General features: G+C 52.6%; 1 protein-coding gene across 6 annotated transcripts in view; it reads left to right on the top strand.

Annotated features, from left to right (window-relative positions):
• TFAP4 (transcription factor AP-4) overlaps nucleotides 1-17031 on the top strand; it is a 36930-nt gene that overhangs the window by 18534 nt on the left and 1365 nt on the right. For 4 of the 6 annotated variants that reach the window (XM_081132512.1, XM_081132509.1, XM_081132510.1 and 1 more), the window contains 5 exons: nucleotides 13600-13765; nucleotides 13883-13981; nucleotides 14400-14570; nucleotides 15237-15377; nucleotides 16260-16415. In XM_081132512.1, the coding sequence (XP_080988638.1) occupies nucleotides 13691-13765; nucleotides 13883-13981; nucleotides 14400-14570; nucleotides 15237-15377; nucleotides 16260-16415 (642 nt within the window). In that variant the 5' untranslated portion in view covers nucleotides 13600-13690. Of the gene's footprint in view, nucleotides 1-5874; nucleotides 6257-13599; nucleotides 13766-13882; nucleotides 13982-14399; nucleotides 14571-15236; nucleotides 15378-16259; nucleotides 16416-17031 lie in introns of those variants that run through there. The other 2 variants (XM_081132508.1, XM_081132513.1) reach the window with 2 other exon arrangements.

Genomic DNA, 17031 nt, shown 5'->3' with positions numbered 1-17031 from the left:
TTGTATTTCCCTAATTGCTAGTGAAATTGAACATCTTTTCATAGTGACTGTTGAGAGTTTGTATGTCTTCTTGGGAGAGGTGTCTGTTCAGGTCCTCTGCCCACTTTTTAATTGGGTTGTTTGTTTTTTTGGTGTTGAGTTTTATGAGTTTTTTATATATTTTGGATATTAAACCTACATTGGAGCTGTTGTTTGCAAATATCTCCCATTTGTTCGGCTGGCTCTTTGTTTTGTTGTCAGTTTCTTTTCCTGTGCAGAAGCTTTTTAGTGTGATATAGTCCCCTTCATTTATTTTTGCCTTTACTTCTCTTGCCTTTGGGGTCAAGTTCCTAAAATGTTCTCTACAACCAAGGCCCATAAGTTTAGTACTTAGTTTTCTTTTATGTAATTTGTTGTTTCAGATCTTATATTTAGGTCTTTGATCCATTTTGAATTAATTTTTGTACATGAGGACAAACTGCAATCTAGTTTCATTCTTTTGCATATGGCTTTCCAATTTTCCCAACACTATTTATTGAAGAGGCTTCCTTTACTTTGTTGTGTGTTTCTGGCTCCTTTGTAGAAATTTATCTGCCCATATCCATGTGGTTTTATATCTGGGCTCTCTATTCTGTTCCACTGATCTGTGTGTGTTTCTGTGCCAATACCATACTGTTTTGATTATCATAGCTCTGTAGTATAATTTGAAGTCAGCTAGCGTGATACCTCCAGCTTTGTTCTTTTTTCTCAGGATTGCTTTGGCTATTCCGGGCCTTTGGTGGTTCCATACAAATCTGTTCAATTTCTTTGAAAAATGACATTGGTATTTTGATGTGAATTGCATTAAATCTGTATATTGCCTTCAGTAATATGGTCATTTTAACTATATTGATTCTTTAATCCATGAACACAGGATATTTTTCCATTTTGTTGTGTCTTTTCCAATCTCTTTTAATAATGCTTTGTAGTTTTCAGTATATAGGTCTTTCACGTCCTTTGTTAATTATTTTTCCTAAGTATTTTATTATTTTGGTTGCAATTGCAGAAGGAATTTTTTTTCCATTTCTTGTTCTGACGTCTTGTTGTTAGTATACAGGGAGGCAGTAGATTTTTAATCCTGATTTTGTATCCTGCAACTTTGTTTATTGTTTCTAATAGCTTTTTGGTGGAGTCTTTAGGGTTTTCTATGTACAGAATCATGTCATCTGCAAAAAGTGACAGTTTTACTTCCTCCTTCCCTATTTGGATGCCTTTTATTTCTTTCTCTTGCCTGATTGCTCTGGCTAGGACTTCCAGAACTATGTTGAATAAGAGTGGTGAGAGTGGACATCCTTGTCTTGTTTCCGATCTTAGAGGAAATACTTTCAGTTTTTCAGCATTGAGTATGATATTAGCTGAGGTTTTTTCATATATGGCCTTTATTATGTTGAGGCACTTTCCTTCTATTCCTATTTTGAGTGTTTTAATCATAAATGGAGGTCGTATCTTATCAAATGTCTTCTGTGCATCTAGTGATAAGATCATACGATTTTTATACTTTCCTTTGTTAATGTGGTGTATTACATTGATTGATTTGCATATGTCGAACTATCCTTGTGAGGTAGGGTTCATCCCTGGAATGAACCCCATTTGAGCGTGATTTATTTATTTTTTATGTATTGTTGTATTTGGTTTGCTAGTATTTTGTTTAGGTTTTTTGCAACTGTATTCATCAGATATACTGGTCTGTAATTTTCTTTTTTTGTGGTGTCCTTGCCAGGTTTGGTATGAGGGTTATGCTGGCCTCATAAAATGTGTTAGGAAGTATTGCCTCTTCTTCAGTTTTTTGGAAGAGTTTGAGAAGGATAGGTTTTTAAATCTTTGAATGTTCAGTAGAATTCACTGGTGAAGCCATCTGGTCCTGGACTTTTATTTTTGGAGAGGTTTTTAATGGTTGTTTCAATTTCCTCACTGCTGATCGGTCTATTTAGATTTTCCATTTCTTCATGATTTGGTCTAGGAAGGTTATATATTTCTAGGGATAAGTTCTCTTCTAATTGCTCCCATTTTCTCAGAGAAACAGGATGTGAGGTCAAGAGCTGAGAGTAAGGAGCAGGAGGAGGTGATGGAGATCTTGTGGAGAGAAGGTGGGAGAGAGAATGGACTGGATAATATGAAGCAACTGCCAGCCACCCAAGGATCCACTCCAGGATCTTGGTCTGGCATTAAAAATATCAGTAAGCCCTGTTCAGCTTGGGGCTGGGGTAGGGGCAGGGCAGTTGGGGTTAGATTGAAAGGGAGAGTGTATGCAAGATGATTATATATATATATTTAAATATATCTTTATTGATTTCAGAGAAAGGAAAGGAGAAAGAGAGAGATAGAAACATCAATGAGAAAGTCATTGATCGAGCCTGCAACCCAGGCATGTGCCCTGACCAGGAATCGAACCCTGATGGCCTGGATCCTAGGTCGACGCTCCACCGCTGAGCCACTCGCGGCCGGGCAAGATGATTATATTGATGGGCTGTGAATTCTAAGCCAGATGAGGAGGGAAGTGAGAGGTTAAGGGGGGAAAATTGATAAAGCCAGCCTACTGACCTTTTTTTGTTTAACTTTTTTTTTTTAATACTCACCCAAGGATATGCTGGGTTTTTTTTTATTGTTTTTTTTAAAAATATATCTTTATTGATTTAATAGAGAGGAAAGGAGAGGGATAGAGAGATAGAAACATCAATGATGAGAGAGTCATTGATCGGCTGCCACCTGCACGCCCCCGACTGGGGATCGAGCCCACCACCCGGGCATGTGCCCTGACCGGGAATCAAACCTCGATCTTCTGGATTCTAGGATGATGCTCAACCGCTGAGCCACGCCTGGCCAGGCCATTTTAACCATTTTAAAGTGTACAATTCAGTGCCATTAATTACATTCACAACGTTGTGCAATCATCACCACTATTTCCAAAACTTTTCATCACCCCAAACAGAAACTCCATACTCATTAAGCAATAACTTCCCATTCACCCATCCCCCCCAACCCTCGGTAACTTTCAGTCTATTTTCTGTTGCAATGAATTTGCCTATTCTAGATATTTCACATGAGTGAAATATCTCATACAATATGTGATCTTCTGTATCTGGCTTTTTTCACTTAGCATTATGTTTTCAAGGTTCATCCATATTGTAGTATGTATCAGAACTTCATTCCTTTTTAAGACTGAATAATATTTCATTGTATGGCTAGGCCACATTTTGTTTATCTGCTCACCAGTTGATGAATGGTGGGTGGTTGGCACCTTTTGGCTATTGTGAATAACGCTGCTGTGAACACCGCTATACAATGATATGTTTGAGTCACTGTTTTCATTCTTTGGATATATATTTAGGACTGAAATTACTTTGGCATATTGTAAACTCTGCGTTGTTTTGTAGGGCTCACAAACTAAGAGTGGTGTTGTAGACAGAATAATGCTCCCCCCAAGATATTTATATCCTAATCCCAGTACCTATGAATGTTACCTTACAAAGAGAACTTTGAATATGACTAAATTAAGGATCTTGAGATTTGGAAATTATTCTGGATTATCCGGGTAGGTCCAAGGTATCATAGAAGGGAGGCAGAAGAGTCAGAGAAGATGTGATGACAGAAGCAGGAGTTGGAATGACACTTTGAAGATGGAGGAAGGGGCCACGAGCCAAGAAATCCAGGCCGCTTCCCAGAATGTGGAAAAGGCAAGGAAATATTGTTCCCTATAGAGCTTTCAGAAGGAACACAGGCCCTTCTGACACCTTGATTTTAGCCAAATATGACCCATTTGGGCTTCTGACCTGGAGAATAAATTTGAGTTGTTTTAAGCTAAATTTATAGTAATTTGTTACAGTAGCAATAGGAAACTAGTACATATAACTTTTACATGCAGTTTGCTGACTCCTAATTTAGAGCAAGAATGTGACCGGTAGAGTCAGGTGTCAAGGATCTAAGGGATTTTGCTGAACACCTGAGGGCTCCAGAAGGCACAGTTAACTTGAGTTTAGGAGCTGGGGAGGGGAGGGGAATGGGGTCAGATTAAGGGATGTACAGAACCTCCTGGGAATGGGGGACGGCCTGGATTTTGGAGGATTTACTGTGCTACTGCTATAGTGATGGGAGAGAGTTGGAGTGTAGGACTGGGGGCAGTGATGGTATTTTAGGTCTTAGGGCAGAAATTGTTGATCCAGCTCAAAGGACTTTGGGTTTGTGCATCTGAGAGAGCTGAGGGCTCTCTGTGAGAAGGTGCCTTTGGCAGAAATGGAGAGGCCAGTCTTAGTGACAGGGCTCATGGGGACCAGGCTGGGTCAAGGCAGTTCCCTAGCAAAAGAAAGAGCAAGGGTGTAGATAAATTTTCCCAGCTGTCATTCATTCATTCATTCATTCATTCATTCATTCATTCATTCATTCATTCATCTAGGCACTGTACATGTTGTTAGGTGTATAGTTATGGGGCTCTGTATCCTGTTGTCCCCCAGGTGTCATCGTTTCCTGAGCACATTCCCTGTCCCCACAATTGAGGCCTTCCAGGGACTGTGATGTTAAGTGGCTTGGTCTCTGCCCTTAGAGAAACTGCCCAAAAGGTTGCTTTAGGGACTGGAAAATATGCATGCAAAACTGCTCAAGATCTACAAGGTGCTCTCACAATCTAATAACAATATTTCCTAATAACTAATCCTTGTTATTAGTAGGAGTATTTCAATTAGGATGTGCAATGTGGGCAGAACCTTGAAGGTGAATGGGATTGAGAAAGGTGGTAGGCAGGAGGCAGGATATTCCAAGGCAGGCGTGGTCTTCCTGAGCCAGGGGCCAACCCTCCAGGAGCTGGGGAGGGCCTGGGGAAGGAAGGTGGGGACCTGGTGGGGGACGGAAGTTGGTTGTTAGCCAGTGTCCCTCCCTCCCTCCCTCCTCCGCCCCAGGCATCACCCCTCCTTGAAAGCGCACCCTGGTGGAGGAGCAAGTCTTGCACTGGCTTCGCCATGAATAAGAAGCTGCAGCTTAGTGCCAGCCCGGGCCAAGACTCCCGCCGTCCTGCCTCCTCGCAGAGGGGGAAAGTGTGTATGTCGAAGGTTAGGACGGGACCGGGCAGCAGCCACCAGACCTCCCAGCCGCGCTGGCAGCCTGCCCCCGGGCCGCTGCCGTCTTGGCCTCCCTCCACGTTTCCCTCCCCGCCAGGGCCCCTGCTTCCTAGGGCAGCCCCAGGATCCGAGGCGCCCGGCGCGCCCCCTTTGCATTCCTCTCCCCGGCTCCGGATTCCCAGGCTTTCGAGCCGGGGTTGGGCGATCAGTGGCGGGCAGCTGGGCATGGAGGGAGGGTGGGAGGCAGTAGGCTGGCGGGCCTCCGAAGTCGGCCCCAAGTTCCATGTGGGAAGCGGTGGCTGTGACGCAAGTTTCCAGGGGGCCCTGAGCTCGGAGGGAGCGCGCCAGAGCGGCTCCACTCTGTGCAGTTACAATCGTTAAAAAGGAAAAGCCCCGAGCAGCACCCCAGGCTGGCTTCACCGGGCCCAGCTGCGCGGCCCCGGCCCCCGCGGGCCTCAGCGCGCAGACCCTGCACTGGGCAGCCCCGCCGGACCCCGGCCGCATGGGCTGGGCTCCCCCGCGGTGGCTGGCTTTTTTTTTTCTCTTCTTCCTAACGCTTGCCAACCTGTCAGCTGATGGACCTCATCACCCATAGTGGCGCATGTAGCTCAGCCGCAGCTCGCTCCATTCACGCCGCGCCCTCCAAGTCAGCCCACGGCCCCCAGCTCGCTGAGCCCCGGGGTAGGCCCGCAAACCCCGGCCGCCCTTCGCCCACTGGGGCCCAAGCCCCTCTCGTCACGGCCTCGCGTCACCCGGGGGGGCGCTGCAAATAGTCCTTTGTTTACATGCAATTCCTTACTCCGCGGAAGGAGGCCGGGGGAGTGCTGAGTTTTCACCAGCTGTTTCCCGCCTTGAAACAGACATCTGATCAGCTGCAAACACACACACACATACACGCGCCCGGGGAGGCAGGCCGGAGAGACCTCCCTCCCGCCCCTCCCGCCCGCCTCCCTCCCCTTGCCGCCGCCGCCGCCGCCGCCAGCATCTGGGACCGGCCGATTCTGCACCTCCGTCCAGCGCTGCCCTTTGATTCGGATTTCCATCTTGCATTCTCCGGCGGACCGCGGGACCGGCTCGTGCAGAGGAGGGGGGCCGATCGCTATGGAGTATTTCATGGTGCCCACTCAGAAGGTGCCCTCTTTGCAACATTTCAGGAAAACAGAGAAAGAAGTGATAGGAGGGCTCTGTAGGTGTGTACTCCTCCCCCCCCCCCCAACCCCTTCCTACAATTGCAGCCCCGGGCCAGCCAGCCCGGGCGGGCGCGCGTGTGCGCACGCATGGCCCGCGCCGCCGAACCCGCTCGCTTTTCTTAGCCGCTGGGACGGTTGCAGCCCCGCACGCTTGTCTCGTGCCGTCCGGGGACCCTCCTTCCTCGGAACGTGGGGGCCCTGAGCGGCCCCGGTCACTTTTGTCCGCTGCAGGCGGGCGAGTCGCGACGTTTGTAATTGCAAACAGACCCACGTGGTTCTGCAGCAATCCCGGCCATGCTTGGTGCTGGTGGCTTCCCTCCCCACCCCGCGCGTCCTCCTCCCCCCTCCCGCGTTGGCTTCCTTCCTTTCCCTCCTTCCTCGCTGTCTCTGGGCGCCCGCTCCAAGGGAGTCTGGGGGTCCCGGGGCGCGCGGGAGGCTGCGGGAGGGCGGCTACAATGCAGCCACGCCGCAGCTCCGGGCGTGGGGGGGGGGCGGGCAGTCGGGTGTGTGTTTGCTGGACGCGGGGCTGCGGCGGGGGCGTGCTCGCGTGGGGGTGTAAGGGTGGGCGGGACCCTAGGGGCCCGCGCGGCTAGCCGGGAGCGCTGCGGACCCGGGCACGTTGCGGCCGTCGCTGCTTGCTAGCCGCCCGCGCCCGGGCGCTGTTTACTAGCGAGGCCTGGACGTGACTCTGCAGCCCTCTTGGAGTAGGCGGACCTCGGCGCGCCGCCTCGCGGGAGCTGTAGTTCTCCGCGACCCTCTGGTGCGGCATTATGGGAGTTGTAGGCGCGCCAGGGCCACGCTTTCCCAGCACAAAGCTCAGCCTCCGCTGGCGGGATAGGCGAGGCGGGCCAGGTGGGGTAGCTTTTGGGGCAGTGGGTACCAGAAGCCGCGCCTAGTCTCACCAGACGCCGCACGTGGGTCTCTACCTCAAACTTTCCCACCCCACGCCCCTCCCCCCAGGCACCAACCGAAAGCGTCAGATCTTACAGCGGGGTGGGAGTGGGGGTGGGGGTGGTCCGAGGTCCGAGGCTCCCCCGCTACTTTACAAATTTGACCCGGGTTGTTCCAGGAGCCACTTTACAAGTGTGACCCGGGTTGCTCCGGATTCACCCTTTTCCAAAGGGTGATGAGTTCGCGCACCACTTCCACCAGAGTCACCCTGGACACTTGCTAAAATGCCGATCCCTGCAACTCCGCTAGAAGGAAGGGCCTGGCCATCTGTGTACTGAACACTACCCGCGAGACTGCAGGGCTTCCCGGGGGGTTCTCCCTAGTGGCCAAGTTTGGGACCTGTGGTCTCTTTGCTGAGGCACTACTCTAGGACCGAAATGGCTCCCCAGGGTTGAGGCCACGTGCTCTGCCGCCAGGGAAGGCCAGGCGTGGATATTGAGGGAGGTGGAGCCCCAGGTGGTGTGGCCCAGGCTGGTGAATACCAGGGGCTACGGAAGCCAGGTTGGGGGATGGTTGCTGCACAAGTATCACCCCCCCCTTTCTCTCCCACCTCAACTCTCAAATACAGGGAGGATGGGCCAGTTGGTGGGTTGCAGCTAGCAGGACCCCCTGAGTGTTGGTCTCCTCTTTAGGGCCACCTGGGGCCCCTAGCCATAAAACATTAAAGAAATTTCTGGAGCTCAGTATATTTTAGGGACTTGTTTTGCTAGATTTTCTCTTGAGTTTTCAGTCTCCTGAGTTAAGTGGCCTGATGGTTCCTGTGTGGGATGAGGACACAGGCTGGGAAAGGGAACAGTTCCAGCAAGTGGTGGGGCTGGGACTTTAACCCTGATCCCAGGGCCCTGCTCTTAGCCACCGCCCCCCAGGGAAAAACCCACAGAACACTGCTAGTTGCTCAGAGGAGGGCTGGGCAGTGGAGGGGAGGGGTTGGGCTGCCCCAGATGCTAGAGAGGACATTGCCAGGCCTCATCCTGGGCAGGCTTGGAGCAGTGGATCCTGGCTACACACTGTCCCTAGCCTCCCTTTAGAGGAGTCCATCTGTTCCCCCAGGGGCCAAGTGCTCAAGGTGGCAGGACCCCCCCCCCCCCCCCCCAGGACTGGGCATGGGGGCATCCTCAGCCTGCCTTGCTGGGAGACACTTGTGAGCCTGTGCACTGGGTGTGGAGTTGGGGCCTCTGGGTTTGTTCATTTTTAGGAGGGGTTGTGAGGCAAGGTCAGAAGCCTGTGGAAGATTGAGGTTTGGGTTGGACAGGACCTTCTGGCCAGATGGACTCACTCTTCAGGCTGGTGGACTTTGTTCCACCCTACAGGCCAGTAGGGTTCCCTGCCTCCCCCCACCCCCACCCCCAACAGCAGGGTCCCCACAAGCTTGTGGTTTTGGACTTGCCACCTAACTGCTCTTAGCCTCCGTAAAATGGAGCACCTGTGAAGTGTGGCTACAGGTATGGGAAGTGCCTGGTAGTTGTTAAAATGGCTCTTAGTCCTGGCTGGGTAGCTCAGTTGGTTAGAGCATTGTCCTGATAAGCTAAGGTTTTGGGTTCAATCCCCTGTCAGGGCACATACAAGAGCCAACCAATGAATGCATAAATAAGTGGGACAACATATCAGTGTTTCGCTCTCTAAAAAAAGCACCCTGGCCAATGTTGCTCAGTGGTTAGAGCCCCCGCCCCCCCCCCCCCAAAGGGTTGCAGGTTCATTTCCTGGTCAAGGACACGTACCTGGGTTGCAGGTTCAATCCCTGACCCCAGTTGGCACACTTGTGGGAGGCAACCAATTGATGTGTCTCTCACATTGATGTCTCTCTTTCTCCCCCCCCATTCCACTCTCTCTAAAAATCAACAGAAATCCTTGGGTGAGGATTAACAACAACAACAAAAAAGGCTCTCAAACTCTGAGAAGCTGGAGTTTAGGGACTGTCTTCAGTGGGGAAAGAGACAAGCTGCTTTAAGAAGGAATTAGAAAACATTTAGGGGCTTTTGAATGTGTGTTGGGTCCCTGATCCAGTATTTACAAGGCAGTTACTTTGTGCCAGGAGTGAGGTCATCACAACAAACCAGAACTGACACCTGCCTTAAGAGTTCCCAGTCTCTTAGAGTTGTCAGCCCTCTAAGACAGATACATGAGTTCTCCTGGAGTCCTGGGTATGAACCCTGGAAAAATAAGGCATCCTGTTTTCCCCAACGTCTCTCTTTTCTCCTTCTCTTTTAAACTTCACCATGGCCCTGTGAAATGAGGCAGTATTTCCCCATATTACAGATCGGGAGACTGAGGCTTTGAGAGAGGGAGTGGCTAAGCTTGGGGTTCTATCGCTAGCAAGTGGCAGGGCTGGAGTTTGCACTTGAACCCATTGAGTGTAGGGCTCCCTCTGAAGGACTGGAGAAGCTATGGGGAGGAGGTGTTTCTGATGGTAACAGCCTGGATGTGGTGTGTTCTGGGACTGAAGGCAGGGGTGGCAGGCTGGTTGGAGTGGGGTCTGTGGATAGAAGCAGCTGGGATGGGTGAAGGCCCCCGGCTGCTTCAGCACCTGCTGCACAGAGAAGAATGAGCACCTCAGGCATTCTTGGTGAGGGTTGTCTTCCACCCTCCTATCCTTTGGATTGTGGAAGAAATCCTGTGTGGCTCTCCCACCTCTGACTGTATAGCTGTTGAGTGGCAGTTGTGTGAGTGATTTTGGGGCAGTGTGAAATGAGAGTTGTTAGTGGCTAATTTGAGGCCAGAGTCCGACAGGGGTGTCTGTGGGGGATGGGAGATACTGTCCTTGGGCTGAGCTCGAGGGACAGGTACAGGTCAGGATCTAGACTTGAAGAGTGTGTTCCCTGCTGAGTCTCTGGTTGGGCTGTTGGTGTGTCCAGGAGGCTTTCTGAAGGTACTCTCGTAGTGGGTTGGCAGCTCTGGTCTTGGCACCTGAGGCAAGGCAGTCCCTGCCAGCCCCAAGAGACTGTTGGAGGGCAATCAGGGAGAGAGAAGCAAGAGATATCTGGTGGTAGTAGACCCAGGCCACCTTTGTTGCTCATCTGGGGGGTCTGAAGTTGATGTGGAAGGGGGACGTGCATAGGACTTTTACAATTACTGTAAACCATGTTTACTTCTGCAAAACTCAGAAAGAAATGCAAAAATACTTTAAGGCATTTGCAGCATCAGCTGGTAATTCCAATTAGTCATCCTTTATAGGAACCTCTGGTTGGCCAGCACTCCACCAGTCAGAATCCCTGGTTAGGCAGCATTCTACCAGTCAGAAATCCTGGTTGGGCAGCAGTCCACCAGTCAGAACCCCTGGTTAGCTGCACCTATTAAAGAAACTGTCAGCTGGTACTTCCAGGGCTATTTAAGTGAGTGAGAGTGGAAAGTTTTGGTGGCAGCCCAGGTCCCCACGAGGAACTAGCTTTGGGGAGAAGTCTCTTCTGGGACTTGCCTGCACTAGGTTAACCAGCAGCTGGTTCCTGCACCAGGAGGCTGGGCTGATGGATATGGTGTTGAAGAGGGAAGGATGGGACATTTGGAAGAGCCACGCTGGCGGCTTCCAATGAGCAGGAGACAGCATAGGCCTGTGCATACTGCCCTGCCCCCCGGCCTGTGGGAACTTCCGTCTGAGACTGTCAGGCCTGGGTCCTGCAGTCGTCTTTGGTCTCCTCAGTTCGTGGGCATCCTGGGGAGAGAGGAGGGCGAGAGGCAGAGGGTTGGCTCCCTAGAGCTGTTTCATGGGCAGATGAGCTGGCTGGGGGGTAGGATTCGGAGCGATTCGGGTTGCTGCCTCTTGCTGCCATACACGGGGCTCTGATAAACGGTGGGCTATGTGTGAGCCATCAGTAGAGGGCGCCATCAGCTGGTGGGGAAGGAGAGTGAGCTTTGGTGCCTGCAGGTGCCTGCTGCTCCCTGGTCTGGCTGCCTGACCTTGGGCATGCCACTTCCCCTCACAGGACCCTGGATTCCTCATTACAAGAGGATGGTGCAGCCACCTTGTTGGGTTTCTGTGAGAGTCAAACAGGGAAACATGTAAAAGGGCTCTGTGAATGGTAATAGGAGTTAACACGAGGGCAGGGCATTCCTGTGCTTGGTCCTTTCTACGGGGGAAACTGTCACCTGTCTGTTGGGATGTGCTGCTCTGGGACATGTAGAGCCCACTCTGCTCTGTGGCAAGACCTCTCGGGGCTAATAGCAGGGCCCTGGGATCCAGGTTCACGTCCTATCCCAACCCTTGCAGAGCTATTCCTTTTCCAATCCTTTGTGTCCTCACCCCACACAGGAATCATAAGGCCGCATAACTCAGGGGAATATTATGACAATTCAATGCGAAAATCCCAGCAACGTGAGTCCTTAGCACATTACAGTAAAAACTTTAAAATGACTTAAAAACAACAACCTATTACTCTGTCGCTAGGCCCTCCAGGTTGGCCTTCTGTAAGGACTAGCACTCAGGGTGGCCCAAGGCTGGATGTGGGGCTCCTTTTTGACCCCTTACTACTTTGGTCTGCTCTGACCTTTGGGCATCACCAGGAGGGACCCAGGGACGGTGAGTGGGGTTCTCTCCCTGTATCTCCTGAGGGGGAGGGTGATGCTGTCAGACAGAGTCACCCGATGGCTTGACTTCCTATGGATGTCTCCGTCTTTTCTTGCCCCAAATATTCCCAACTTTAATCCATCCACCATTGAGCTTCTCGAGGGCACTGCTCAACCCAGGAAGCTGGACTCCGTTCTCCACCCTCCCCTAAAGGGCAGGCACACCTCTGTGTATCAGGTCTCTGACTTGCATCCTCTCCAGCCACCCTGTCACCTCCACTGTAGGGGCAGGGAAACTGGGAGAAGTGAGATGCCCCTGGCCCAGAAGTAGGGGAGCTAGATACTCGGCTGTCTGACTTTAAAACTGTGTTCCTTCCCTCTATGAGCTCTAAACCCCATCTGTAAAGTGGGGGTCATGGACACCCTTTACAGCACTGACATTTTGAGGCCCTGCAATGGACCTGTACCCTGTGGGAGGGGGCCCAGGGAGGCCCTGGGGGAACTGGTGGAGGAGAGGTCTTGTCTTTGGACCCTTAGCAGCAGCCAATGTGGAGCCTGCTCCTGGCTCATCCCCAGCTGCCTACCCTCTGTTGGGAGAGGGAGCTGAGATACAGGAAGGCGCAAGGACAAATCCAGGGTCCTGCAGGGAGCTGAGGTGGCACAGATAGGGTGGGCTGCGGGGCCAGGAAGGGCCTCAGCTGTCTCCAGCTGTTGCAGATGTATTCCTCTCCTGCTTTCATGCAGATTCCTTTCTGCCTGGGCATGGGGGCCTGGCATAGTAGAGGAGCTGAACCAGGTACCTCTTTGAGCCCAGGCTCCCCCATCTATGGAAACAGGGCTGCCCAGAGTCCTTTCCCTATTACCTCAGACCCAAGGGTGTGAGCCCAGGCCTGAACCAGTCACCCTGGGGGGGGGGGGGCCCTTCAGGAAGAAGCCAGGGCTGTGGCTTTGGGTGGGGCCAGTGGCCTCTTCTGGGAGCCCAGCATCTGGAAGCCATCAGGCCAGGGGCGGGGGGTGTTGCAGGAGAGGGCTGGGAAGGGGGACATGCCTTTTTGAGGCCACACACATGCCCACCCCTTGGGAGCAGTGGCTTTGGGCCCACAGGCCCTGTTGCCATCTCTGCCTCCCACTACTGCCTCTTAGCCCGCAGCCTCACCCCCTTCCACTGGCTGCCTTCTCTCTCACCCCACAGGCTGCTGCTCCTGCAAGATGCAATCGCATAATATGCAATAACATTGCCCACTACATGCTGGGAGCCTTGTTTCTCTGGCACAGGGTAGTCTGCCTCTTGGAGTAGTGTGCATGGGGGAGAACTGTCCCTAGGGGTGCTTGGCTTGGCATCCCCCCTCTGGAGTGAGTGCTACCTGTCTTGTCTTTGAAGTCTTAGCATAGGGTGGCTGGGGCTGGGCTGGGGGCTTACGTAGGAGCTTGTGGCTGGAGATGTGTCTGTGGGGATTCGAAGGGAGTAAGGATATCATCTTCAGGCCCCAAGCCTGCGACTCTGAAGGAGGTGGTCCAGGTACATATCAAGATGCTCAGGAGTCCCAGGAGCAGGTGTGTCCATTTGTCACCTGGACCCACCTGCATCAGAATCATAGGGATTCTTGCTAGCCATGTAGGTTTGGGGCTCCACTCAGGCCTGTTGGCCAGACATTGGGGTGGGGACTTGGGGTATGCATGGTGACTTTGATACCCAGGCATCACAGAGCATGCTACTCCATCACCCTCCTGATCCGATAGGGTGTAGGCATCAGGTCTGGTATCCTTTGCAGGGGGAGAATTAGAATTGCAAGATACACCCAGGTCCTTTGGAGATGAACTGTAAAGACAGGGGTGCCTTAGGGGCAGGGCATGGAGGACACTTAGGCTGAACATGTCCCTGCCTTCTCTGGCAGTCTTGCCAACATTCCACTGACCCCTGAGACTCAGAGGGACCAGGAGCGGCGGATTCGGAGGGAGATTGCCAATAGCAACGAGCGGAGGCGCATGCAGAGCATCAATGCGGGCTTCCAGTCCCTCAAGACCCTCATCCCCCACACAGATGGAGAGAAGCTCAGCAAGGTGGGTGAGGGCTGGGAGGGCTTCCTGGAGGAGGTGGTGGGCTCAAGCAGGGAGAAGGAAGTGAGCTTCAGTAGATGTTGTCAGCTAGGGCCCCTGACTTGTCCCTCCTTCCCTTAGGCAGCCATTCTCCAGCAGACGGCGGAGTACATCTTCTCCTTGGAACAGGAGAAGACCAGGCTCCTGCAGCAGAACACACAGCTCAAGCGCTTCATCCAGGTAGCACCTGCAGAGGCCTCCTGTCACCTCAACACCTGTCCTCCTCCTGGCTCCCTCTCCCTGGCATGGGCATGTCTGGGCTCAACCACTGGCCTGGGACTCCGATGAGGCTACAGGTCCCACCTTCCCCACCGACACGCCTACTTCAGGCACTTGCCTACCTGCCTGGGCCTCAGTTTACCCATCCACGCAGTACAGTTGAGCAGCTCTGGGAGGAACTGGGTGACTTGGCCAGCAGGTCCGTTCTGTCCCTCTTCCTGACCTGTGGCTATTGTTGGATTTGTAGAATGGGGCTCCCAGTGCCAGAGCACCTGGGCTGACAGGTTTGGGGGGCTGCGATGGAGCCCTCCAACTTTCCCATTGGTGGTGGTGATACAAGGGTGTCAGGGCACACTCACCAACCCCGTGGGGTCCCCAGGAGCTGAGCGGCTCGTCCCCCAAACGGCGGCGGGCAGAGGACAAGGACGAGGGCATCGGCTCACCGGACATCTGGGAGGACGAGAAGGCGGAAGACCTGCGGCGGGAGATGATTGAGCTGCGGCAGCAGCTGGACAAGGAGCGCTCGGTGCGCATGATGCTGGAGGAGCAGGTGAGGCGGGCGGGTGCGGTGGGGAGCTCTAGTCCCTCCCCCTTCCTTTCCTCCCGCCCCTGCTTCTTGTGCCAGGTCTAGGAATGGGGGAGTCCAGTGGGGAGTAAACCAGACGGGTACATACCCTCGGTCACCGCTGTGTTGGGTGGGAGGGTTAGTCAGAGGATCTTACACTGTAAAAATGCGGTTGTGATAAAGGTCCCGCAGGAAGCATGGGCATTAGGAGGGACATTTGGGCTGGTTCTGGAGGGGCTTCTCTGTCAAAGTCACTTGAGCTGAGGTTGGGAGGTTGGCCGGGGAGTCAAGTCTCACAGTTAACCAGGCAGAGAGGGGAGAAGGGTACTTCAGGCAGAGGGAACAGCATGGGCAAAGGCCCTAAGGCTGGAGGGAGGGAAGGAGTGGGAGCATGGCATGAGGGAGGTGATGGCAGGAGAGGAGATGAGTCAGGGAGGGCCTGGCGGGCTATTGTAGGACTTTGGTCTCTACCCCAGGTCTCTTCCCCTGGATGGCAGGCTCCTGTTAGGGTTTGCAGCAGGAGTGAATGGCTTGCTTTGCAAAGGGTAGAGCATAGGGAGACTGACCTCAACAGCCCTGAGGGCCCCAAACTGGAGGAGGTGCCAGGGTGTGGTCTGGACCCTGCCCCTGAGCCTGCCTCTCTACCCCCAGGTGCGCTCGCTGGAGGCCCACATGTACCCGGAAAAGCTCAAGGTTATTGCACAGCAGGTGCAGCTGCAGCAGCAGCAGGAGCAGGTGCGACTGCTGCACCAGGAGAAGCTGGAGCGGGAACAGCAGCACCTTCGGACCCAGGTGAGCAGGAGGCACCTGGGAGGGGCTGTGTGGACTGTGGTTGGGGCCCTCAGAATCAGCATTGGTACCTCAGGGGTCCTATAGGGCAGACCCAGAGCCTAAATCGTAATAGTGTAGACATTCCTGATTCCAAGTGTCTTACATACATTATTATTATTATTATTATTATTATTATTATTATTAATCCTTACCCGAGGATATTTTTTCCATCAATTTTTAGAGAGAGTGGAAGGGAGAGAGGGAGGGAGGAGAGAGAGAGAAAGAAACATCGATATGAGAGAGACACATAGATTGGTTGCCTTCTACCCATACCCCAACAGGAGCTAGGGATCAAATCTGCAACCCAGGTATGTGCCCTTGACTGGGAATCAAACCTGGGACCCTTCAGTCTGCTGTCTGATGTTCTAACCACTGAGAAAACCGGCCAGGGCTTACATACATTATTACATGAATCCTGTAGCCACACTTTGAGGCTATTCTACTGATCAGGAAAAGAAGCACAGAAAGGCTAAATAACTTGCCCCAAATCCTCAGTGATGGGTCAGGGATTTGAACCCTGGCTGTCAATCTAAAATCTAAATTCCTGACCACCACTGCATTAGATGTTGGAGTGCTTGCTTGGTGCTACACAGTGAAGGGGCCACAGGTTCTTGGATGTCTGAAAGCCCCTTTCCGGGCTGCCTTTTCTTTGCTGCTTATAATAAAAGGGGGTGGGAGGCCCTAAATTGGCTGGCCTCTCATGAATGGTTGGTGGAGACTGTCTCGAGGCAGTGGGCAGAGGGAGATGGTTTTGGAGGGCATCCCATATCCTCTGTGACCCCCAGAAGGGAAGGGGAAGCTCCCTGAAACTTTGGAGAAAGACTGAGGGCCTCTATCTCACAGCTCCTGCCCCCTCCGGCCCCCACCCACCACCCCACGGTGATCGTGCCAGCACCACCACCCCCTCCTTCCCACCACATCAATGTCGTCACCATGGGCCCCTCCTCGGTCATCAACTCTGTTTCCACGTCCCGGCAAAATTTGGACACCATCGTGCAGGTACCTGGGCTTGGGAAGGGGACAGCACTTCAGGGAATGGTCCCTCTGGGAGACATTAGAAAGCTGGGACTGAAGGGGAGCGAGACAGGACTTGAGTGTGGAGAAAGATCAGGAAGCTGGGTGTATGTGTCTCTGTCTCCATCCCTGAATCTCCCTCTCTGTTTGCAGGGGTTGCGGGGAGGGAGCTTTGTGGAGAAGGTGAGAGGTAGAGATGGGGGACAGGATGCCCTGGAAAACCTTGTTTCTTCCCTCCACGTGGGGTTTGTTGAGAGGGTCTTTTGCTCTCAGAGCCCCCGGCTTCCAGAGTTCCTACATCCAGCTCTTGGTTTGGTCCAGAACTTCCTCTCACCTCCATCTCCTAGGACCTGAGATGGGGATGGAGGTGTCAGTGGCTGGGAGGGTGACAGTTAAGTCTCGTACAGAGGAGGAAGAAATGAGATTATAGCTCTGTGGGTCAGGCCCAAAGTCATTGCTGTACTCAGCCTGGAGCAGAGACCTCAGGGGAGTTCAGCAACATCACAAAAGAAAGAAACAACTAAACCAAAAAAACCTCATCAAGCCCTGGGCCTTTAATTACACATAATTCCATCAAATTGAATAGTAAAATTAATAACAA

The sequence above is a fragment of the Miniopterus schreibersii genome (assembly GCF_964146895.1).
Source record: "Miniopterus schreibersii genome assembly, chromosome: 3".
Taxonomy (NCBI): Eukaryota; Metazoa; Chordata; class Mammalia; order Chiroptera; family Miniopteridae; genus Miniopterus; species Miniopterus schreibersii.
Note: the sequence above shows the minus strand (reverse complement) of the source record. Positions and strands in the feature narration are given on the sequence as shown.